General features: G+C 44.2%; 1 protein-coding gene across 1 annotated transcript in view; it reads right to left on the reverse strand.

The window, feature by feature from the left end:
* The window catches only part of MTHFD1L (methylenetetrahydrofolate dehydrogenase (NADP+ dependent) 1 like), a 167,475-nt gene that overhangs the window by 82,103 nt on the left and 60,187 nt on the right, over window positions 1-25,185 (reverse strand). Inside the window, exons 19-20 of the mRNA XM_066595925.1 lie at window positions 20,275-20,343; window positions 16,779-16,890 (exon numbers count right to left, since the gene is read on the reverse strand). Coding sequence (XP_066452022.1) covers window positions 16,779-16,890; window positions 20,275-20,343 — 181 coding nt within the window. The remainder of the gene's footprint in view (window positions 1-16,778; window positions 16,891-20,274; window positions 20,344-25,185) is intronic.

Raw genomic sequence — 25,185 nt, forward strand, 5'->3', positions numbered from 1 at the left:
AAGGAAGGTAAGTATAACACATCCCCAGACTCAGCAGGTCACCTACTTTCAACCCATAAACCTTAGCTTATAGGGCTAAAGGTAGTGAGCGATTCCCCTTAAGTAAAAAATATTTTCAAGGCTAGACAAATAGTTTCAATCTCCAGTTTTCACAAAAGTGATAAAACATTTTAGGCATTTTCCTAAAGTCAATGCTTTTTTCCCCCTCTGTGTTCCTAGTACTGATTAATCAATATTCACCTTTTCCATAAAAGAGAAGGTGTAAAAAAAAAATTCATTGAGCAGTCAATACCCAGCATACTTGTAAGACGCTTTGAGGGCTGATGGCGAGTAAATTTCTAAAAATCCGATGAGGCTGATGTGACGTTGTGCGTTAAGCTGGCTTTCTTACACATACAACAGTGCTTAACATGAAAGAAACCAGAAACACGTCCACAAAGGTTGATGTCAAAGCTTGGTTTTTGTTTTCAGTAGACTTAAGGGGAGGTCGTCTGGTGTCTATCATGGCAGACGCCCAATGTAAAGTCTAGATATTCTAGGACACATAACATACAGTGTAGGTCGTCTGCACATTCCAGCTACTCAATTTAAAACTACAAAACATGGATTTGACAAAAAGGAAAAAAATTAGGAAGATTTAATAATTTATTTCATAGTTTTCATCCTCTGATGAGGAGCTATGATTAACATGCTTACATGGCAGCAAGTCATGGTTTTAATCTGACCATGCATGCAAGATGGCTGCACGCTTGTTTGACGGACAACTACTTGACCCCCCTGTACCATGGGAGAGGGGAATGCACACTACAGTACTGGTCTAAAGTTTTAGGCAAGTGTGGAAACAAATTTGCAAAGTAAGAATGCTTTCAAAAATAGGAGTGTAAATATAATAATAATCTTTATTTGTATAGCGCCAACTTATTCCACAGCACTTTAAACTTTATTTTTGTCAATTAACAAAATACAAAAGGACTGAACAAAATAGAAATGGAAAAATCACATCAATATTTGATGTGACCAACCTTGGTCTTCAACACAGCATCAGTTCTTCTAGGTACAGGTGTACAAAGTCAGGGATTTTGATCAGGTGTATGAGTAATCAAATCATACCAAACTGGCGATAATGATCATTTTTATAAGTAGGAAACAAATATGGAGTTGATACTCGAAAAGTGGTCAAAAAGGGAACCTGGAAACTACAAGCTGGTAAGTCTGACTTCTATTGTGTGCTAAATGTTTGAAAAGTTTCTAAGAGATGCTATCCGGGAGGACCTCAAAACAGCTGTATCCCTCCGTATCAGTAACTTGTCAGTGATCGCATGCTTTTTGCCGAATTAGAAATCATAGTCTGTTAACAATAGACCCACTTGTGTTAATTGGCATCTGCTAGTCATTTAATGGAGAGGATGAAATACTAGCACACCAAAAAAAAAAAAAAGGGGATTATTGTTAAAGGGATTATCCCAAAATCTAATAATATTCCCTACCCACCGGATAAGGGATAACTTTATGATGGTTGGGGTATCACCACTAAGATCGGCACTGATCCTGGAAACAGAGGTCATGTGTCCCCCTCATGTGACTGCAAGGTGGATTCTCCCGCCTGCAGTCACATCCGACTGAAAGAGGATTGGCTGTGCATGTGTGGCCGCCATTCCATTAATTTTAATGGGGCTGATGGAAATTGCTGATCACTTGCACTCAACTATCTCTGGAAGCCCCATTGAACATAAATGGAACGGCACCACACATGAGCGACCACTGCTCAATTAAATCTCCTCCTCAGTGGGAGGGATGCAGTAGGCCCACAGTGAGCAGGGGTAACATAGGACCCCAGTAATAAGGATCGGTGAGAATCTCAGCAGTGTGAGCTCCACCAATGATAAAGTTATTCCCTGCCCTATAGATACGAAAAACTTTATATTTGATGGGGTTATCTCAAAATCTAATTTAAGTCTACACGACTTGCAGATATTGTTGATAAGCAATCTATTTGGGGCGGTTTATCAGTAAAATGACCATTACTTGCTGGGGCCCATAGAAGCTCCACCATGGCAACTACACCCAAGCTCAGAATAATAAATATACAACCCTGGTTTCACATTTGCATAGGAACTTCCGGTCGGAGGTTCATTCACAGAACTAACTCAACATACTGGAAGAAAAAGCGCTGCATGCTGGGTATGTCCAAAAGCCAGGTAGTTTCGAGGAAAGTGGATTGACTCCATTATAGTTAATGAAGTCCATTCAGCATGGTTCGTTACCAGCCAAAGGCAGAACTGTTTAGCCGCAGGGATAATGGTCTGTACATGTGGTTGTGCTTTAGTCCGATTTCCCATGGGGGACGCGATATTGCATCTGTGTTCTGTGCGATATCGGTGCGTTTTCTGACAGCGATTTTATGTAGCTACAAAGTTGCGCCACTCTGTAGCGCTGTTCTGCCGAGATTTTTGAAATATAAGCCCTACCCTGAAAATTAGCCCTAGCTGTGTTCATTTAAAAAAAAATTATAATAATACATCACCTAAGTGGTGCTGTCAGGCTCGAGCGTGCATCTCCTCCCCAGCACCAGCACTTGTCATTCGTGTTCTGCCAGCCCTTATAGATTGAAGGTTCAAGTTCCCCGCCTCCAGGAAGTGCTAAATGTGATTGGTTCTCGAGCACCACGGCTCAATCATAGCCAGGGCTTGATGAACCAATCACAGCCGTTGCATATTGCATTGAATGGCTGTGATTCATTCGAGTCCTGACTGATAGGTTCTCGAGTTCCGCAGCTCAACCAATCACAGGCTTCCCGGAGGCAGGGAATTTGAACTTCCAATCCAGGAAAGATGGGCAGAAGACTAAATGCAAGATGCAAGAGAAAGGAAGGGTCCATAGGGAAACATGGGCTACAAAAAAGAGAAAAAAAACAAACGCTAATTGTGGCTGAAACATTGAGCATGCCACGATTTTGTATTCTAGCAATGTCGCAGGCTACAAAATAACGCTCATGTGAAAAAACCTATAGGAAAGCACCAGCTTCGCATACATGCATTTGTAGCGCTGTTGTATTGCTACAAAAATCGTGCAATTTTGTAGCCTGTGAGAAAGCGGCCTCATACTGAAGCTCCGCTCCATTTCAGACTCCTAATGAACAGAATATACAAATTCTGTATTTGCATACTAACTGCTGCTTGTACTGTGAACTTTGTGTGACTTTCTTTGTATATAGAATAAAATCCAAGCAAGATCGGACTCGCTTTAGATAAAAATCCCATTTATACTTTGCAAATAAATTCCACTTGTTTGCTACAATAACTATGAAGATCAGTATGAACAACAATACTAATAAAATAACAGGGAAATAGACATTTTAGCTAAGTAAATAAATAATAAAAAAAGGCTAATTCACTTTCATAAAAGAAGACTATAAAACAGATCCCGGGTTTGAAGAACGAAGACATGAGAAAAATAATCAAGCAGAAATATTTAAGCAATAAACCACCAAAATACACCATGACAAAAGGATCCCAGATAGAGACGAGTGGGTCTGAAATTTACAAGCCATTAGGTTGTAATAACCCACGTTTACAGAGGTTGACTCATTAGGGTAGTGTTTCCCAGCCTTTTCGGTCTTGGGTACCATGGGAAAAAATTTTAAGTGTGGACAGCCTAACCAAATAGTGGGTGTGGTCATGGGTGTGGCTAGGCATGTAGCTTATCACAACATGTGACTATCTCAGTTATGCCAGTGGCCCCTATACTAATAGCACTCCCTCTCAGTGGCCCCAGTCATAATAGCACCCCCTTTCAGTGGCCCCAGGAGTAATAATGCTCCCCTTTTATGCTCTCAGGGCTCGGTCACACAAGCAGAGATCCGCGCTGGGAAAAAAACGCACCGCAGGTGCAGCCGAAAATCCGCACCTGCCAAAGGAGGAACATATGGGTTGCAATAGACGTGGTCATGCGGATTTTTGTCCGCACGCAGTGTGGACGTATTTCCGCGCGGATCGCTGCTCGTCTGACTGAGCCCTCATCAGGAATATTTCCCCTTATTGCCCAATCATTAAAAATGCTCCCTTTGTTGCCCTATCATTAATAATGCCCCTCCCTCCTTGTAGTCCCATTAAAAATGAGGCCCTTGTTGCTCCTGGTCAGTAATAATGATCCCCCCTTATTGCCCTATAAATAATAATAGTGCCCTCCCTCGTTGCGCCATCAGTACTTTGTAGCCCTCCATCAGTTAAAACACTCCTCCCTGTTGTCCCCATCAGCAATAGTGCTTCCCCCAATGCCTTTTAGGGCTTCTGCACACGATTAAGCCGGATTCCACATACGGAATCCCACAGCGGAATCCGCGCTTACCTGCTTACTTAGGTTTCCATCTGTACTGTGGATGGTCCGCACGAGCTCGCTGTCGGACATGTGCAGTACAGATTTTTTTAAACTCCTGCTTTTCCCGTGTCATTTGCAAATGTGCAGGAAGAATCGATTTCCCATAGCATGCTATAGGTGGTATTTGCTCTGGATCCGTGGTGCGGACACCCACAACGGATTTCGCAGCAAATATCCACCCGTGAGCAGGAGGCCCTAGGCCCAATACACGGTTGTATTTGCAGTGCAGAATTCGAGGCAGACGTCCGCCTGCGGATTCCACAGCAAATACCTGCCATAGCATGCTATGCAAAAAGACAAGAATTATTCTTACCGTTAATTCCTTTTCCATGAGTCCATCATGACAGCACACATGGAGGTTGCTCCGCCTGTGATCCTTGGGACAGGAAGAAGGAGTTCTTTAAAAGCCACCTCCCACCGCTTGACTCCAGTGACTTCCAAATTATCACAACGGATACGAGGTCCAACAGTTTTTTTATTAGCACTGAAAGACATTAATCGTATGTACAGACATTATATACATCAATCAAGGGTGGGAAAGCATGTGCTGTCATGATGGACTCATGGAAAAGGAATTAACGGTAAGAATAATTCTTGTCTTTCCATAGCATCCATCATTACAGCACACGGAGGTATACCAAATCATAAGACCTTTTTTTTTTAGTGGGGGGGGGGGGGGGGGGGGCTACTGCCTGAAGCACTTTCCGTCCAAAGGCCAATTCTGTATTTGAGTGGAGATCTAGTCTATAATGTCTTGCGAATGTATTTATACTAGGCCATGTCGCTGCCTTGCAGATCTGATCTATTGAGGCTCTCCTGCGTTCTGCCCAGGAGGTGGCGAGAGCCCTGGTGGAGTGGGCCCTTGTCCCCTCCGGAGCTACCAAACCTCTGGTCTTGTAGGTCTCCTGGATCGCTAACCTGATCCATCTAGCTATAGTGTCCTTTGAAGCTGGTCTGCCCCTATTGGCCCCTTGGTATTCTAAGAAGAACTTTTCTGACTTTCGGAAAGTTTGAGTAACGTCTAGGTAGGTTTTTACTGCTCTACGGACGTCTACGTTATGAAGACGCTCTTCTTTCGCGTTACTAAAATTTTGACAAAATGAGGGCCAGTGTTATTTCTTGATTTAGATGGAAAGGGGACACAACTTTTGGTAAGAAGTCGGGGGTGTGTTTGAATATTACCCAGTCATCTAAGCCTGGTCATCCAAGACCCTTAAGTAGGGTTCTCTACTAGATAAGGCTTGTAACTCGCCAATTCTTCTAGCCGATGTGATGGCGATCAGAAAGGCGACTTTTATGGATAGATTTCTCACCGTAATCTGGTTAATGGGCTCGAATGGCGGGTCGCAGAGGCCCTCCAGGACTATATTAAGATCCCATGAGGGTGATGGCCCCCTCACGAAGGGTTTTGATCTATCGGCCCCCTTCAGGAATCTTTTTACCCATTTGTTTTCCGAAAGTTTAGCATCAAACAGGGCACTAAGAGCTGCTGTCTAAACCCGCAGAGTTCGGGGACTAAGACCTTTGTCTAGCCCTGCTTGCAGAAAATTTAGAATTTTAATAACGTCAGGACAATCTAGGTTAGGGCTCTCTGGTTTATACCATGTACAGAATACTTCCCAAATTCTATAATAAATTTTCGAGGTAGTTGATTTCCGACTCTTGAATAAAGTATTAATTACCTTGTCGGAAAGCCCCTGTTTTTTTAATCTCTGCCTCTCAGCAGCCAGGCTGTCAGTTTTAGCCAGTGGATTCTCTGGAACAAAACTGGGCCCTGGGATAGGAGATACTCTGAGGGGTAGCGCTATCGGAGATTGTATTGCCAACCAATTCAGCATTGGATACCATGGTCTTTTGGGCCATGCCGGGGGCGATGAATATGACGGTGTGACTGCGTGCGATTTTTTGCAGGCATCTGGCTATTAGCGGTAAGGGAGGGAACGCATAAGCCAGGGGCATTTCCCATTCCTGGGACAGTGCATCTAATGCTATAGGTGGGTCTGCTGGATCTAGGGAGAAGAAGTCCCGGCATTTTGCGTTTTTTCTTGAGGCAAAACAGGTACACTTGTGGTAGCCCCCACTGGTCCGTAAGCTGTCGGAATACTTCCGGGTTGAGGGACCAGTTTCCCAGATCCAGTTTTTTCCTGCTCAAGAAGTCCGCCACCTGATTTTGAGTCCCTTTTAAATGGACCGTCGAGAGGGATGCCGTGTTGACCTCTACCCACGATAGTATGTTGCTCGCCATATACTGCAGGCGAGGATAGCGGGTGCCTCCCTGGTGACGGAGAAAGGAAACCGTAGTCATATTATCTGACAATATTTTCACATGTCTGTCTCGTAATACATCCTCTGATCTAATCAGGGCCTCCCAGAGCGCCCTTAGTTCCCTATAATTGGATGAGTGGGTACTGGTGGACCCAGACCAGGATCCCTGCAAGGCTTCACCTGCCACTTGGGCACCCCATCCTGTACCGCTGGCGTCCGTATTTATAGTGACTCATGGAGAGAGTGCCCACTGGACTCCTTTCCTCAGGTGTGATGGGGCCAGCCACGAATCTAGGGATTTTTTTTTACCTATAGTGGTAATTAGAATTTTTCCTCCAGGGATTCCTGGGAACGATCCCAGGTTGTCAATTTTTGTTGTAAAATCCTGGAGTGAAACGGAGACCAGGGAACTGCCGGAAGACAGGACGTCATTAGGCCCAGAATATGCATTGTCTCCCTTACTGACACCTTTTTTCTTCTGGAAATTTTGTATCTCTTTCAAAATGTGGGAAACTTTTGAGTCGGGTAAAAAAAGACCGATTTTTATTTGAATCCAAGAGGATCCCTAGGCTAGATTTTTCATAATTAATGATCCAGCCTAGTTTTCTGAGTAGATGTAGCGTCTCCTCTAACTGAGCCCCCATGGTTTTAGCGCCGCTTGCCATCAGTAGAAGGTAGTCTAAATAAGGGACGATTTTAATATTGCGCTCCCGCAGGAACCTAACCGGTTCAATCATGATTTTTGTGAACACTCTAGGGGCTGAGGAGATGCCGAACGGTAGGCAGATAAATTGAAAATGTCGTATGGTATTACCCATTAAAATTGAAAATCTTAAGAATTTTTGAGATGTAACATGGATGGGGATGTGGAAATACGCATCTTTTATGGCTCTAGTACACATAATGTTACCCCGACCTATTAATGGGACCGTTGAGCGTATGGTTTCCATTTTAAACGTATAATTATTTACATAAGCGTTTAACTTTTTGAGATTCAAAATAACTATATTTGCCGTTTGGCTTTGGGACCAAAAATAAACGGGAATAATAACCCTGGCCTTGTTCCGCCGCAGGGACAGGAATAACTGCTCTTATATTAATCAAATTAAATACGCCCTCCTCCAATTTTGCTTGGAGGTTGGGGGGCTGCAGTGGTGTTATGCAGAAATTATCGGGGGGATTCGAGTTCAGCCTGATTTTATAGCCTGTAGAGACTATCTCCAGAACCCAGGGGCTTTTTGAGATCTGCAGCCAGTTTTCTGAGTACTGGAGAAGTCTCCCCCCCCCCCCCCCCCCCCCCCCCCCCCCCCCCCCCCACCGACGTTTTTTTTATCTTGGGTCAAATCTACAGGGAAACCCCGAAGTTCTCCCTCTACCCCTTTTCGGGTAGGACCACCTACCCGTATTCCCTTTGCTTTTTCCCCTTGGGATATATTCTTTCCGAAAAGGAATGGTTTTCTTGGGTAGGTAGTCCATTGGGAAGCCTAGTTTTTTATCTGCTGCTTTCTCCAAGATTTTGTCCAGTGTTGGTCCAAAAAGATATTCGCCCATCAAAGGGATCGTGCATAGCCTGGATTTGACGTCTAGTCTCCTGCCCATGATCTGAGCCATAAGGCCCGTCTGGCCGCATTTCCTAGGGCTGCATTTCTTGCCGCGAACCTCACGGACTCCCCTGATGCGTCCGCTAAAAAAGCTGCCGCTTTTTTAATTAGGGGTAGGCATTTGACAAGCTCTTCCCTAGGGGTTTTTAAATGTAGGTGGGAATCCAACTGATCCAGCCACAGGTGCAGGGATCTTGCCACTGATGTGGCCGCTATGTTGGTCTCTATGACCGTAGAGGCCGATTCCCATACGCCTTTCAGGAACCCCTCCATTTTACGCTCCATCGGATCTTTCAACTGGGAGCAGTCTTCAAAGGGGAGTGCCGTCTTTTTTGTCAGTTTTGCGACTGGAACATCAACTTTGGGGATTATACGCCAAAGAGAGGAATCCTCCGCCATAAAAGAGAGTCTCTCTCTGAAATCTTTTTGGATGATGGACCCTCGTGTGGGTTTGCGCCACTCATCCAAGATCATATTTCGCAGGTTTTCGTTAACTGGGAAGCACTTCTTGTAGCGGGTTCTGAGGCCCCCCAAAACATTTCATCTTGCACTGATCTGACCTGCGGTGTATCAGTGAGCTCCATGGTGTTACGAACTGCGGAGATTAGTTCCTCCAGGTCCATGTTTGAGAAAAAGAACTTTTTATCCCCTTCTAGTATGGGGGTTGACACTTCCGGAGTTGTCTGAAAACTCTCCCTTGGAATGTTCAGGTGAAGAGATCCCATAATTTTCGGTGTGGGCCCTTTTCCGGGAGGGTCCCAGCTGGGCGTCGAGGGTTTGCTCTTTTAATGCCTGTACCTCTTCCCGCACTATTTCACGAATACCCTGTAATAGGTGGTGTTGCTCGTCTTTAACTATTTTTGAAGCACAGTCCGAGCATATGGGTCTCTTGGCGTTATCGTCCACTTTTTTTTGCGCCTAACGCACACCTCTTGATCCTTTTTTTTCTCCTGCTTAGTTTTTAATGCTTCCTCCTATAAGGAGAAGCCATTACTAATACCAGGTGTGAAAAACTTCATTACTCACAAAAAATGTCCCCCATGTTTGTCCAAGTTGACTACTTACAGTTGGCACAATCTTATCCCCTTCAGCGCTATCCATATTCTTAGCCTGGAAGGAAAAAGCCGCCTAGGACATGAAGAGGGATCATTGTATTTGAATTTGGCGCCTTTAAGCGCCCGCGCTACGTCTGACGTCATCGCGCCGACGTCTGACGTCATCGCGCATGATGCGGCGCCGCCCCATACCCGGAAGCCGGCCGCCGCTAGACGCCGGGGAGTAGGAGCGCAGAGCAGTCGCACCTGAACCTGCCGCTCCTTCCCCACTGAAGATGCTGATCCTCCAGATGGAGCGAGGAAGCTGCCTCCCCTGGCCGAATAGCCCGCGCCCCGGTGAGTAGCGCTCACAGCTCCCCCTGCCTCCACCCTCAGCATGGAGAACTCCTCCTGTGTCCGTTTGGGACAGGAAGACACTGGAGTCAAGCGGTGGGAGGTGGCTTTTAAAGAACTCCTTCTTCCTGTCCCAAGGATCACAGGCAGAGCAACCTCCATGTGTGCTATCATGGACGCTATGGAAATCATTTTTCCCTGCCCATGAATGGAAATCAATTGCTCTATTCTAGAGCGGGCCTCGCAAGGACAGCTTCCATTTATGTCAATAGAAGTAGTCTGTCCAGCGGCCCTACCACAGTGAGCACTGCAAAAGGGTTGCAGGATTTGCGCCATCAGGTCATCGATGGCACAGGTAACTCTGTACTGCACAAGCGCAATGGCTGGCACATTCGCAGCACAGAAGAGGAGAAAAAAAAAATGACAGGTACGCAGTTGCCGCCGCCGGGGCACAGGGTCGGTGCAGGATCCGACATCTGAAATCGGACCATGCCATGTGCATGCTCTATGTTGTATCGAATGGAAAAAAAGTAAATGAAATAAACCACCACCTTATACTTTGCTATCTAAGGTGCTCTGCTCTGGGGGTCCTCCTTCCTGATTGCATGGTCACACGAGACCACTGTGTCTATTTGGCCACAGTAATTACATACCATATGACCCCACAACTGGAAATCAGGCAGGATCAGACCGGGATAAAAGCAAAGGAGGGGAGTATACTCTTTAGTGTTCTCCTTTTACACTTTATAGCCCCACCCAGCCACCTTGTAAACAGCGGTAGTTGTGGGCAGCCCCAGGATGTGACCAGCCCACTGGAATTTTTCCTGGTGGACTGAATGGCCAATCCAACCCTGGTGTCATGGTACCCCCCCTGGCAGGCTCTTAAGGCACGCCAAGGTGTCGTGGCACCCGGTAGGGAAGCAATGCATTATGAAATAAGGACAGCAAAGTCAAGTGTGTACAGGCTTTGATGGATGTGCTTGAATTACATAACTTGGCGTTCAATTCAACAGTTGGCATGAAATACTAGAATTCACTGGCAGTAGCCATTTCCTCCCAATGAAACCAGCCACCAGGTCCTGCCCCTGGGACTCTGATTGCTTTAATGAGACAAAACCTTTAATAATGGATTTTCGCATTAACCCCTTAAGGACCAGGCTGTTTTGTACCTTAAAGGGGTTGTCTCGCGCCGAAACGTTTTTTTTTTTTCTTCAATAGGCCCCCCGTTCGGCGCGAGACAAACCCAAAAGATGGGTTAAAAAAAAATATATATATATTACTTACCCCAATCCCCGCTCTGCGACGACTTCTTTCTTCCTTCTCCAAGATGGCCGCCGGGATCTTCACCCACGATGCACCGCGGGTCTTCTCCCATGGTGCACTGTGGGCTCTGTGCGGTCCATTGCCGATTCCAGCCTCCTGATTGGCTGGAATTGGCACACGTGACGGGACGGAGCTACGATGATGACGCGGGACCAGCTCTCCGGCACGAGCTGCCCCATTCACCAGGCAGAAGACCGGACTGCGCAAGCGCGTCTAAAAACGCCAGAAGACAGCGAATTTAGACGGATCTATGGCGACGGGGACGCTAGCAACGGAGCAGGTAAGTGAATAACTTCTGTATGGCTCATATTTAATGCACGATGTACATTACAAAGTGCATTAATATGGCCATACAGAAGTGTATGACCCCACTTGCTGCCGCGAGACAACCCCTTTAAGGTTTTTAACCATGTGGTAGTTTTACTGCCCTATTCTTTTTCCTTTAGCTACCAAAATTGTTTTTACAGTTTTTTTCCTGTGACATATTGTCCGATTTTTTAAAATATTTTTTTCACTGACTTTATATGGGGGGGGTAAAAAACTTTAAAAAAAAAAAAAACAAAAACAAAAAAAATTTAACTTTTTAAAATTCGTATACCTATGCTAAAATAAAGTACGGGAACGGATTCCTCTATTTGTTTCGGGCATTTTGGGATTACACTGCGCTTATAGCAATGGTTTTGCTTGGCGGTGGCTTTGAATCATTTTCTCTTTCTTATGTATACATTGTTGTTTTATTCTGTAATTTTTATTTACTGATGTAATTGGTTTTTTTTTACTGATGTAATTATGGTTTTTTTTTTACTATGTCCCCCATGTCGTCATATAAGACCTCCTGGGGGACATTGACATGTTTTTTTATTTGACACTTTCCCACTGTAGCTGGGGCATCCATGGGAGCCCCAATTACAGGGCAAAACATCCCCTGTAGTGACATTAGTCACTGCCTGAGCTAATCAGGGTCTTCTGGGACCCTGTAGCTCTGCTGTAGCAGGGAATCCCGGCAGTCACATGACCCCCGGGCTCCCATAGTAGAAGTTACACTTCCACTTCAGTACTCGGGGAAGGAAAAGGCAGAAAGGGTTAAAAACACCTACTGCCTTCTCCTCTTGGTTATCAGCTGTTACTAAAAGCTGATAACCAGTCCTGATTGATTGATTGCAGAGCAGGAGGCTTAAAACCTTGCTGTAATTTTACTAGCGGCAGGGCTCTAAGCCTGAGATCAGGCGCTGTATATTTACCGTGCTGGTTTCTTAATGGGTTAGAGATATTTATTTCCTATCCACAGGATTGGGAAATTTCCAATCGCTGGGATGCCCAGCGATCCAGAGACAGATGCACCTAGATGCCTCATGTGACTGGAGCAGTGGTGAGAATGCTTGGACACCACGTCTTCACTTCCGAGAGAGGCAGAGATCAATATAAAAATGAGAATGACCAATGGTCAAGCAAACAACATACCATGGGGCATTCTGGTACAATGGGCTCAGAATCATTAAAGGTCCCAAGAATACAATCAACTGTAATCAACTCTCCCCGGGCAGACACAGCATGCGGTCCTGCTCATCAGCTGTTCTGCGGAAGGATTGTTTTCAAGCAGAAGTGAAGACAGTCCTTGGGTATAAATGTGCCCATCTTTCAGTTTTTTGCCCAACGATTATCGCTCAAAAGATGGTTTTTGATCGAATTTTGAACGACAATTTTTTTTATTTTTTTTTTAATGGGCCTCTAGTTTGCATCATTAGTTGAAGACACTGCTTCGATTAGCCAGTGCATTCCACATGAGTAGTGCTGCACAGCAAGATCAGCATGCAGGGAGTTTAACTACCTGATGTACACTGTGCATAGTACACATGGGTGGTATGAAAAGCAGTTTAGCCACCATTATTTCTCCAGGTCTGTAGGGTTTCTTTAAAGGGCTTTTCCAGGCAAACGCTATTGATGACCTATCAGGTGGTGTATTCTAGGCAATCAGCTGATCATCTGGCTCACTGTTAGGGCAGCAGGGCTGGATATTGTCATCAGGGTCGAAGTCTCAGAGGCAGCTTCACTCCCATTGAAACCAATGAGAGCTAGGATATCCTGTAGTCTCTCTGCTGTGACCCCAATGCAGAGCTGGATAATAGGCGGCTTCGCCAACATCAATTTCAATAGCAGTGAACCCGTCTGAGACCTACTGTTCCGACTCCAACAAGAATGTCCAAACTCAAATGAAAAATTCCTAGCGATCAACTATTTATGACCTATCCTGAGGATAGGTGTCCAGAAAACTGATTTAACTTTTTAAAAAGGAAAATCCCCAAATATACAGGTTAGACGCACAATCTCTGGATGAATTAGACGCACAATCTCTGGATGAATTACATCAAAAAGACATCTACAGTTGTCCAAGGAGTAAGTAAAAAAGTGCATTACTAATGCCTATTCTCAACCAAGTGTGAAGGGGGCCACAGACAACATAATAAGCTAAACCGGTTACAGAATAGCATGCCAGAACTCCAGTGCTAATGAGAGTTCACAGCAGTGTGAAAAACTTTCTTTCAGTGCTAAAAGGCTGTCGCTGTCAGTAATTTACAGTCACAGGTATGGGAGAAGTACATTGTAGACTGGGCGCCTACAGCTCAAAGTTACAGAAGAAATCGAAAAATGTTTGGTATGAATGGAATGCCTTCAGTTATTGCTGTACTACATCAAGTAGAGAGTTCCACTCTATACACAGCAGGCATAATGGGGATCCGGCCCCAATGTCAAAGCGCTTTATGAATGCCTTTTAAAGGCAAAGTGTCATCAAAAGTTTAAGTATTTTTGGTGATTAAGGATTTTCAATGTCATATTCTATATTATTTTTTTAAAAATCCTGCAGTTTTCACAATGACCAATGAGTCTACTAGTAGGTTGATACTTCTTATTGAGATGCAGAATAGAAAAAAGGGTGCAGCAAAACCCGTATGGTTGTGATTGTCCCAGAGAGGAGGCAAGGACTGTAGAGGTTCAGATTATGCAAGATATAGTGGGGGTTCTGCCTACCAGATAACGCTCCATTTAAGTAGGCCCGTGGGTTAGCAAAGGAATAAAAACTGGTGGTTTGGCACAACACTCCAAAGACAGACAGTTAATGAGAATAGTTAAGTGTATTTGGTTAAATAAATAGCTAGCATAGGATTATGTCTTTTGGGGCAAAAACCCTTTACTAGTTCAGCTGAAAAGAATATAGTTGGAGATTTGAGGTTCCAACTGTCAAGGAGAACACCGGGATACCGGTGAGGAATACAGCGTTCAGGACCGGAGGAAAAGTTTATATCTTGATCGTGGCATTCCTCACCAAAATACTGGTGACACATTTCCTTTAAAGCGAAATTCAATTTTCCAAGGGATACCTGTAGAGGGAATTAGTCTCTACTGTTCAGTTCTCGGCATGTTTCTACAATTCTCAGTAGTAGCATTGTTATCAACACCAGACCAAACATCGCTCAGAGGATACACCCAAAAAGAATAGCATGTCCTATCTGCAGGAACCTACCTGCTAAACAGTAGGGGCAAACTCAACAATTAGACAAACTGAAAGGTCATTCTCTTGCTTTACCCAAACATGGAGGAGATGTAACACAATGCCGACAGCACCGTTCTGAAGGCAGGATGTTTATGTTATCAGACAGCGGGAGTAGAGGCAATAAGATTCAGAGCGATTTCTAGAAATGAAAGACCTCATGTCTTCTCATACGATGGGAGGGGACATATGAAAACACATTCTCTTGTGCCTCAGAGGTTTTCATTATCACTGCCATTTCAAACTTTAAACAAAAAAGCCTTTTCATCCTCCAAAACTGTAATATCCTGACCTCATTTTAGGCTTCCGCTATACCACAGTATAATGAGTACCCAGCTTGCTGGGGGGAGGGGGGGGGGGGGGGGGGGGAAAGATGACGGGAAGGCAATGGCAAACCACCCAGCAAACAGTCTGCCAAGAAACCGCCACAATGTGACGTCACCCTAGGAGTCAGTCATGACTCGGTGCTTGCACCAGGGGACTTTACTTTCCCTATACCACAGAAGCACCAATCTAACAATTAGATTATTTGTGAAGGTAGTTTATTTACTATTGGAAATGCAACAGTTTTCAAAACCGGTGAATAAGCTTTGGCCACATTTACTATAGGTTTAAGACATTTTTTTTTGCTCAACAAAAGGGCATTTCTTTATAAGGGTCATGGGGTAAAGAGCGAAATTAAGGCCCAATGTCCACAGGCAAAATTGAATTATTAAATGCGTGCGGGTATCCTGCACGCGTGATCCACGCCCAAAGGGAATCATTTGACACCCGCAGGTAATTAAATACCTGTGAATGTCATTTTTCCCTGGCGCGCGGATCGCACGTGCGGGAAAGCACCCGCAGCATGTTTCATTTTGTGCGGGTCTCCCATGGCTTCCATTTAAGCCTATGGAAGCCATCCGGTCCTGCAGCCCACCCGCAGCTGTATTTGTGCTGTGCCGTGAGACTGCGGAAAAGCAGGCATTCTAAAAAAAAAAAAAGTGCACGGCCCGTGTGCGCGGCACGCTGCCGGCAGGCAGAGCACATCCTCCAGGCCGAAGAAAGAAGGTCCGCCCACGACAGAGGACAGATCTGCAGCGTCCGTACAAGTATAATTGATTTCTTGGCCTTGTGTCTGCGGGGTAGGAGGGATCCGCTGCAGGAGTCGGCATGGAGAATCCGTGCGGGCCCGAATTTCCCCGTGAACATGAGGCCTTCAGGTAATGGGCATAGTCAAGTGGAAATAACATTATGTTGAAGACTTGAAATATCTAAATGATTGATCCAGGGTTGCCAGGTGTTGGAAAAACCAGGCAATGTCAGTCGTAACCCCATTAATTATTTTACACATAGTATATGTCAAGAGGAGATTGGTTCTCTGTATAATCACAGGTAATACAAGACGATTCAAAAGTCAGGGCCACCCAAAAATATCTTCTGAATGAAGAAAGATACATCTGGGGTTGGAAATATTACTTGGACAACCAGATCTCTGTTTGTCCTGCACACTACCAGTTTCCCTGAACTTCTGGATCAGTTTCCTGACACTTGGTGCTCTCACTGGCTTCTTCCTGGGTGTTCTGGATCGAAGGCCTTGACCACTTCATGTAAACCTCTGTTACTGACCATCAGGATGATATCAGTTCTGTCTTGGCTTAACATCATCTTTTGGTACCAGAAAAGACACGCGATTAGTTGAATTATGTGGTATGGAAAAACTAAACGTTAATACTCAAGATGACATAATTCACAACCTGTAAATGGTTGCAGGCACTGAAAAATGACTGCACCTATCAATCTCTGATGAAATTCTACCTTTAAATCATGTATCCAATGAGCCTCTTTTCATTGAAATTTCTTGGGCCGAATTCAACATGGCCAACAGGCATCACCATAGTGGCAAAAAGGTTTTGCCTAAGTGTTCTACAATGTTTTCTACTTCTCTTTTTGTTCAGAAGATATTTCGAGTAGCCCTGGCCCTGGCTTTTGAATCACCTGGTAGATTTAAGAAATGGGTTTCCTTTCCTTCGACGAAGTTATCCTATGAAGTGCTTAATTACGTACACCTGTACACGATCCAAAAAAGCCAAGACAGCTTGTAGGTAATGTCTCTAGCCCAGACTAACTTTCAAGGTGAGGTCAGTGAAACCTACTCAGAAAACGTGTAAATGTTACAGAACTTTTTCAGATAAATTGTTGCCTCCATTGTGTATGAGTGGTAAATGCTCCAAAACCCGATCATCAAAGAGTTGAAAAGGGGTAAAAACAAAAAAAAAAAAAAAAGGTTACACTTACCCACAAAGCCATCTTTACCCACAAGCTTCAGTGCAATCCTATCTGCCAGCACAGAAGAACTGCCGTGGGCAATGTTGGCAAAAGGTCCAGCATGGACAAAAACTGGAGTTCCCTGTTAAAAGTCAGAAAAATACGTATAATATGAATAACTCAATAGAAATGTAGCAGTTATACTGAAAGTAAGCGATTACATTCATACGAACCTCCATACACCTAACAAAACACAATTTAACAAACATCCTAAAAGAGCCCCATATATTGGGACCCTTCATGTTGCATAACCCCTTAAGGGCCAAAACACAGTAAATTTATGGAGCTTGGCCCTGGGCTTTAATCCCGGACGATAGTAAAAATACGGCGCGGGATTAAAGCTCCTGTTCCTGCAACATAGCAGGAGCAGGTCGGGTCTTCAGCTGTCAGTCACAGCCGAGGACCCGGTGGAGAAAGCAGAAGTGGTTTTTAACAGCTCTGATGGTGATTACTATCACACTAGGTGGATGTTTTCCCCTGTAACTAGACCTCCCATGGATGTCCTGGCTACAACGGGAAAGTGTGAAGTCAAAAAGAAAAGAAGAAAAAAAAAAAAAAGAATCTTGCCAGCTAACAGACCGCTTATAATGGCCTGTTTGGGTAAGATATTCATTGATATCGCTTGGAAATTGATTGGTCAGCTGAGATTTTCAATGAGCATTGTGTCTGATCGGATTGAGAGCAAGTCCTTTGGCCTGCTTTAATCAGTAATGCCTAGAAGGCAAAGGGCTCATTTCACACTACAGATTATCCTCCATTCAGGCTGTCTCGCAGTTTTTGGCGCATGCGGACACAATTAAAACTGAATCAAATGGTTCCGTTTTCAAAACCCCATTGAAATAAGTGGTGGTAAACACAGAAATAAAACGTGAAGCATTCCGCTACCTTCTGTTCGGTTTCAAAAGGGAAACCTAGCAGAACGGAAGCTAGCGAAGAGCTTTACGTTTTCTTTCAGTGTATTCAAAACCCCATTGAAATCAGTGGTGGTAAAAACGTAACTGTTTAATTCAGTCTAAATGCGCCAAAAATAGAGTAGAGAGACAAAAAGCCCGAATGGCTTTTTTTGCTATGCACAAATGAACATGCCTTGCAAGCGGAAAAAATACACAAAAGTATATCGATACACGTGCAAAAAGCATAGTTCTTTCTGCAAATGCGCAGCACTCAAAAGCGCACAAATGCGTTTGCGCCGATGTGAAGCCAGACTAAACAAAACTTAGCATAACATATGTGAACAAAAAGGACATAAAAATCAATATCTGATTTTGTATAAATTTTCTGGAGTTTGGAAAAACATTTATAAAATATTCTGAATAATTTCTTCTCATTCTCACTGAGACAAAGTGTCATGTCCCTAAACAGTAACCCCGAGCATCTCCTGTGCAGTGCAGAGCTGCACATATCACCAGGATCCATCCATCTGTCGCCACAATCCATTCATTCACATAGTTATCTACAGGAATGTTTAAATGCGGTTAATCGTCACTCCGCTCGGCAGTCTGCTGCCACCAACATCTGTGAAAACATGACCCCTCCTTTATTACCGCCGTGTAAACAGGTACAGATAGCTCAGGGAAAATTCCCATGGATCGTCTGCTTTCTGGCTGCAGGGCCTCGAAAGAAGAGAAACACAGACCAAGTAATGGAAGAGGAAGAAGCTGCCTGGAGATCACATCTCAGCATATGGAGTGCAAGCAACTGGTCAGTGGTAGAAAGCAGAGGGGGGTTATTAATTGTACATACTCCGATTGGGTCACTGGTGGAGTACCACCGGGGGCAGTATTGGAGGGCTTATCGTTACTAGTGGCCTACCACAGAGGGCAGTATTAGAGGGGTTACTGTTACTAGTGGGCAGTACTATATGGATCACCATTACTAGTGGCCTACCACAGGGGGTAGTACTATAGGGGTCACCGTTACTAGTGGGGTACCAAATGGGCAGTATTGGAGGGGGTTATCGTTACTAGAGTGCTACCACAGGGGGCAGGATTGGAGGGGTCAACGTCACTAGTGGGATACCACAGGGGGCAGGATTGGAGGGGTCACCGTCACTAGTGGGCTACCACAGGGAGCAGTATTGGAGGGGTCAACGTCACGAGTGGGCTACCACAGGAAGCAGTATTGGAGGGGTCAACGTCACGAGTGGGCTACCACAGGGAGCAGTATTAGAGGGGGTCAACGTCACGAGTGGGCTACCACAGGGAGCAGTATTGGAGGGGGTCAACGTCACGAGTGGGCTACCACAGGGAGCAGTATTGGAGGGGGTCAACGTCACGAGTGGGCTACCACAGGGAGCAGTATTGGAGGGGTCACTAGTGGGCTACCACAGGGGGCAGTATGGGAGGGAGTCACAGTTACAACTGGGCTACCACAGGGAGCAGCATTGGAGGGGGGGGGAGGTCACCGTTGCTAGTGGGGCAGTTTTGAGCCCTATTATTTTTAATATGTTTATTAATGACCTGGTAAAAGGATTGTGCAGTAAAGACAAATATGATCACGGGGGACATCAAAAGAGGTCTAGGGACACATAACGAGACCATTGTTCTTCCTCTTAACAAGTCATTGGTCAGACCACACATGGAGTATTGTGGACAGTTTGGGGCATCACTAATCAAGAAGGACATATCAGAGCTTGAGCGGGTTCAAAGGCGGGCAACTAAAGTAATAAATGGAATGGGCGGACCACAATAGCTGAGAGGTTATCAAGATTGGGGTTATTTAGTTTAGAAAAAAAGACTATGAATTATGGCTGTGTGCACGTGCCAAACTGAAAATACTTAGCCACGCACCTCCACCTGAAGAACGAATAAAAAGTTGTACTTTTTTACTCCTTAAAATGTGAGGAGAGTTGATGTACAGATCTTCGTGATGACAAGGAGGAATCATCCCCTTATCACCACATGTATTAAAAAGTATCACTTTTGCCGATAATAAGTATTTTCCATGGACACCAATGTAGAACCACATCCCGCCAACTCAGTGCAACTGTGGTTTCACATATGCATTGGAACCTTTGGTCGAAGGTTCCATCACAAATCTGGCACAAAATACTGAATGCAACACATCTTCAGGCTGAAAGCTGGACAGCCGAGTGGGAAGTGAATGAAACCAATTATAGTCAATGGCGTCCGTTCAGTGGAGTTCAGTTCCATCATAAGACGGCCACAGGAATTCCTATTTCCTGCAGCCCTAACAAAGGAGGAAACTGAAACCCCGACACAGGTGTGAAACCACCCTAAATCAGAAAATAGAGGCCTGAAATCATGTATAAATTGGTTTAGATTCCTGAAGGATTGTCTAACGAGTACTGTAAACATTCAGGAAAATCCATATAATCATTCACGAACATCTGTTCTTCACAATCTTAAAACAAAAATTATATAAACTGTGGATCAACATGCTGCTAAAAACACCACAGTGGAAATATGTAATCTAAAACGCTGTTTGTCCACAAGGGTCGACTTACCTCCAACGTCTGCATCAGCGTTGGCTTAATGGCATCTTTCATTAGAACGGCTAAAGCACCTGTAATGCCCTGAAAGAAAAAAAAAAACCACTAAAAGTTAGGATCCAACGCTCCAATATTTAAAGGGGATGGCTATTGAATAGGCTGATAGTTGGATGGAAATATTCTCTGACCTGGTTGTTCATAAATAAAGTAAGTGTAAAAAGCAGGACATGCATAGTGTAGCATTTCACTAAAATATCCAAGGCACTTCAGTGTAGGCATATCTAGCTCTACAGATCAAGGGGAATACCCCTTTATAATGGTAGATTACTCTATTACTGCAAATCAGCAAAACACTTTATAGCCAAAGTGGTGCATTAGCCACTAAAAATGGATGAACTCCTACTGTTAGGACATTAGGATATCGGAGCCTGTACTCAACACCCCAGTCTGACCCTACGCAGTACGTTAGCATGAGTTGGACGTTTGTTGTTGATTGGAACCAAATACTAAAGTTGAACAGAACTTACTTGATCCCAGCCCATCACTAGTATGACAGAACAGTTTTCTTTTTATATCACCAATGAGCAAATTTGTGGTTTAAAAAGTTTTTCCCAAGTGTCCTTGGAGAGGGTGGGGAGGAAGTTCCTCCCGCTTGGGTGACTCACTGCTGCCTAGAAATGTAACCTTGTACACCATCCACCGAATACAAAAAGTAATACACTATATACTGCTGTAAGTAAGGCGATAAAGTGCAATGTTACGGCTACAGGTCAACCTTTGTCAAGTATAAAACATCTGAATAAAGCTTTATGCACCATGTAAATGTCCCCTATACCTCAACCAACCTACCACCTTGCTTCCTCTAGAACATAATTAAAATCGCCTTACATAGAACCACTCTCGTCTGTGGTCCGAAGACAAGACAATGCTGTTCACCCAATTACGACAGTGGTCATCAGCGGGCAGCTGGTTTGTGGAGAGCCCCAAACTGGCTGGGGTGCAGGTCTATTCACTCCATTTGTAACAGGCAATGGCCGATTGGTTCTACGTAAAAGGTACTTTTACATGTAAAAAGAAATAGAGTTCACCCAAGCAAATGTCAGTTTGCTCATTCTCTCGGGAGTTCAAACACACAGATTGTACCAGTGAATGAGAATGACTGAACGAGCGCTGTTTAAACCAAACAATTAGTGAACGAGCTAATAGTTATTTTTAATTTTATATAAAGCGAACGATAAAGCAAATAAAATGTTCTCTGTGTGATTGTAACGTTGTTATAAGTGATTACAATATCAGAGCAAACCGATGTTCCCTGTTAGATTTCATCTAACTTGGATACAGAAGGTACTACAGGCGGGCATGGAGGCTCTAATACCCTGTTGTACCTTACCTAGCCTTGGATACACAATGTGATACGGGCAAGCATGGAGGCTCTAATACCCAATTGTACCTTATCTAGCTTGGATACACAATGTGATAAAGGAAGGCATGGAGGCTTAAATACCCTGTTGTATTGCCTCTAGCTTGGCTACAAGATGTGATACGGGCGGGCATGAAGGCATACAGGTTCCGTATGGTATCCTGGGGCAAATCAGTCCACATTTGCTGTAACTAAGCTTCTAGATCGTGCAAACTCGTAGGCTGTCGTAGTTGACGTTCCAGATGGTCACATACATGTCCCACTGGCGATAAATCTGGTGATTGGGCAAGCCACTGAGGTGTGGCAATGTTGTGGAGGCTTTCTGTGACTCCCTTGTGTGTGCTGTCGAGCATTATCCTGCTGGAAAATGCCTATTGGAAGCCGCCATGAGAGGAACACGTGGTTACAGGATGTCCTGAATATATCGCTGAGCTGCCATTCTCCCTCGTACCACTATAAGGTGTGACTGACTGTCATATGCAATGGATTCCCAGACCATCACACCAGCAGTGGGGGCACTGTCTTGATGGCAGACAACGAAAAACCAGTAGAGGTGCTTATGCTTATTAGACCATCCTCTACTGGTGATCTGTCGAGGGAGTCCTGAACACGGCCGCCTTGTGTGCCCTCACACATCCACTGGTCCCAACACCTCCTCACAGCCTGGTCAGAACAGACCACATGATGGGCAATTCGTCAATGTGACCATCCAGGTTCTTGCATTCCAAGTAGAGACCCCCTTTCCGACTCTTATGTGGGCAAAATCTCTTTAACTTAGTCATAGAGACATGGCCAACAAGCTCTACACAAGAAGGAAGAAGAGGTGACTACACACAGGTAGCCTCTAAGCCTTTTTATAAGCCAAGGGGGAACCCCTCTTAGGGTCTCAGGTGGCAAGACTGTTCATCTAATCACACCACAACTCTCATCATTTACATATCTGCCTGAGATGTAACTGCATGCCGAGTTTTGCAACAAAGGACAACTTCGAGGGGTGGGATTTTTTTTTCTTTAATGCAAAGAGTGCAGTTTGCATAATTGAGGCAGCATAATAGCTAGCCACCACCCACTAGATCAGGGACAACTGAGAATTGAATACGCAGGATGCCAGTCATATGGCCAGAAATGTTATTCTTCATGTACACACATGCCAGATTATTCTGTACAGTCAGCTGAAAGTGTGGGTATGCATTTAAAAAGTCTCCCCTAGGAAAGTCTCTAGAAATTTTAGATTGGGCTTAGATGGCTCTATCATCAGTAAACATGTATACCAATGTCATTGGTTTAGGCTGGTTAGAAGAAGGTTTTAATTAATACTTGGTTCCCACTAGACTGTAGCATATAGTCCCTGAAGCTTCCCCAGTGTGTTTTCAGAGATGTGGAAATAGAGTTACTACTGTATATACACCATCTTATACTTTTTCATAAGGGTAACACAGGTCACTAATGTTAAGCAAGGTTTATTAAAGTTTTCCATTCCAGATGTACCAAATGTTCACAAGAAAATGGATTTGATTTTTCCAGCAGCTAAAACTGATTGGCCAGTATTGATCACATGAGCAGCTTTGGCCAATTAGAGCAGTGCAGTCTGTGCATTAGATAGTCAGAAAATTGCAGCAGTCATTGTGGACAGGTGAAAATAAGGCCCGATACTGGGGGATAGGAGGGGCGGCAGACAAGAACAACTGTAGTTAATATACCCCCCTTAACCCACCTGTCCTGAAACAGAATTTTGGCTGAAACTAGAAGGCCATTTTAAGTAGTTAAAACATCACATTTATCTTGGAACACGTGTGTCTGTCCACTTTTTTAAAGGAAATACAGCCTTATTCTTATGCGCAAATTCTTCACTTCACTCCCCCAGATTAAGTCTAATACAAAATCTACCAAATTCACAAAAAGGCAGAGATGAGAGTTCCTCCAGTTGGTAGCAAAGCTTTTATTAAGCTGTAAAAACCACACAACTCTGTAGTTCTAGTAGGAACACGTCCTAGTAAATTAGGAAGTCCGCAGTGAGTAAAACACTAATAAAAGCCACAACGCTAAGGAATTATAACAAGTACCGTGTGGTTTTATTGTGGTGTTCATTCCTAACAGTTAACTAATCCACGTTCTGCTTTTCTGCCAATAAAAAGACCACAATAGGGAAGGGTTAAAAATTAAAAATGTATTAAAATATACAAAAACACTGAAGGGTTATGAGTTGCATATGGCAGAGTCAACATTAAACCAAGAGGAAATCCTCTGCATGCAACCAAAGAACGTGCTTTATTAAACAAACTTGGTCATATTTAGCTAATATATCAAATGTCCGCTGTCGACTAATCTATGTCAGATCCACTTAACTTAATTGATACAATGAGGTGGCAGCCGTCAATCACATTCTGGTCTAACACAGAACTCCCAGCAGATATACATTCCCGGTTTATTAGAGGAAAAGAATTTGGCAAAGAAGAAGAAATAAAATTTTGCTAAAACCAGATATTTCCTGCGGTATATTTCATTCTTTTCAGATAAACGAGTGTTCGTTCCATTTATACAAACTAGGCCTTCCTCAGACTTTTAATGAAAATACATTAGTTCTACAAAGCTGGGGCGTAACTATAGGGGATGCGGTTGCACCCGGACCCAGGAGCCTTAGGGGGCCCATGAGGCCTCTCTTCTCCATATAGGGAGCCCAGTACTATGAATAAAGCATTATAGTTGGGGGCCCCCGTAACAGGTTTTGTATTGAGGCCCAGAAGCTTCAAGTTATGCCTCTACTCCAATGTATTACTGGTCACGACTGTCCGACAAAAATACAAAAAACCCTGCAAACAATGAACACAAAAGTTTTTGAAAAATGTTTTTCTGCTGAGTGCTAACCAATTCAACAATGCCAGTACCACAGTGGCAGGAGCTTCGTGTTACTGTGCTTCTCCCATCATCTCAGCCCGCTGATTGGCACAGGTCTTTTTTGCTCTTCTAATTTCTTGAACAGAGATATACAATCCTCTGTTACCACATTTAATTTTTAAGGTTTGTAGAGGATTAGAAAAGCACATGTTATATACAGTACTGCAGCTCAGCACCACTGACTCCAACAGAGCAGACAACATTAAAACTTTTGTGGTGTGGTTGCTGAAAGATAGATCATCTATCTTGTATAACACACGTCAAAACTCACCATGCGGAATCCGCCTCATAAATAGAGCATGCTGTGAATTTTCCTCTGCAAGCGGAAATCAATCAAGTGTGCAGGAAGAATCACTTTTCACTAGCATGCTATGGACCCCCTGAGTCTGTGTGTGCCATCCTGTATGCAGCGCAGGCACCAAGGGAGGCAGTCAGCAGTCAGACCCAACAGTGCCTGCTACCACCTCACCAGAGCTGCAGGCTGGATGAGTGGAATGTCTGTAGGGATGCTGCCTGGCCAGAGGCAGTTAGAGGGAAAGGGTCACTACTGGTGCTACTACTGGGGCCTTACCATTACTATACGGTCTTACAATTACAATCGGCCCTTTGAA

The sequence above is a fragment of the Eleutherodactylus coqui genome, chromosome 3 (assembly GCF_035609145.1).
Source record: "Eleutherodactylus coqui strain aEleCoq1 chromosome 3, aEleCoq1.hap1, whole genome shotgun sequence".
NCBI lineage: Eukaryota > Metazoa > Chordata > Amphibia > Anura > Eleutherodactylidae > Eleutherodactylus > Eleutherodactylus coqui.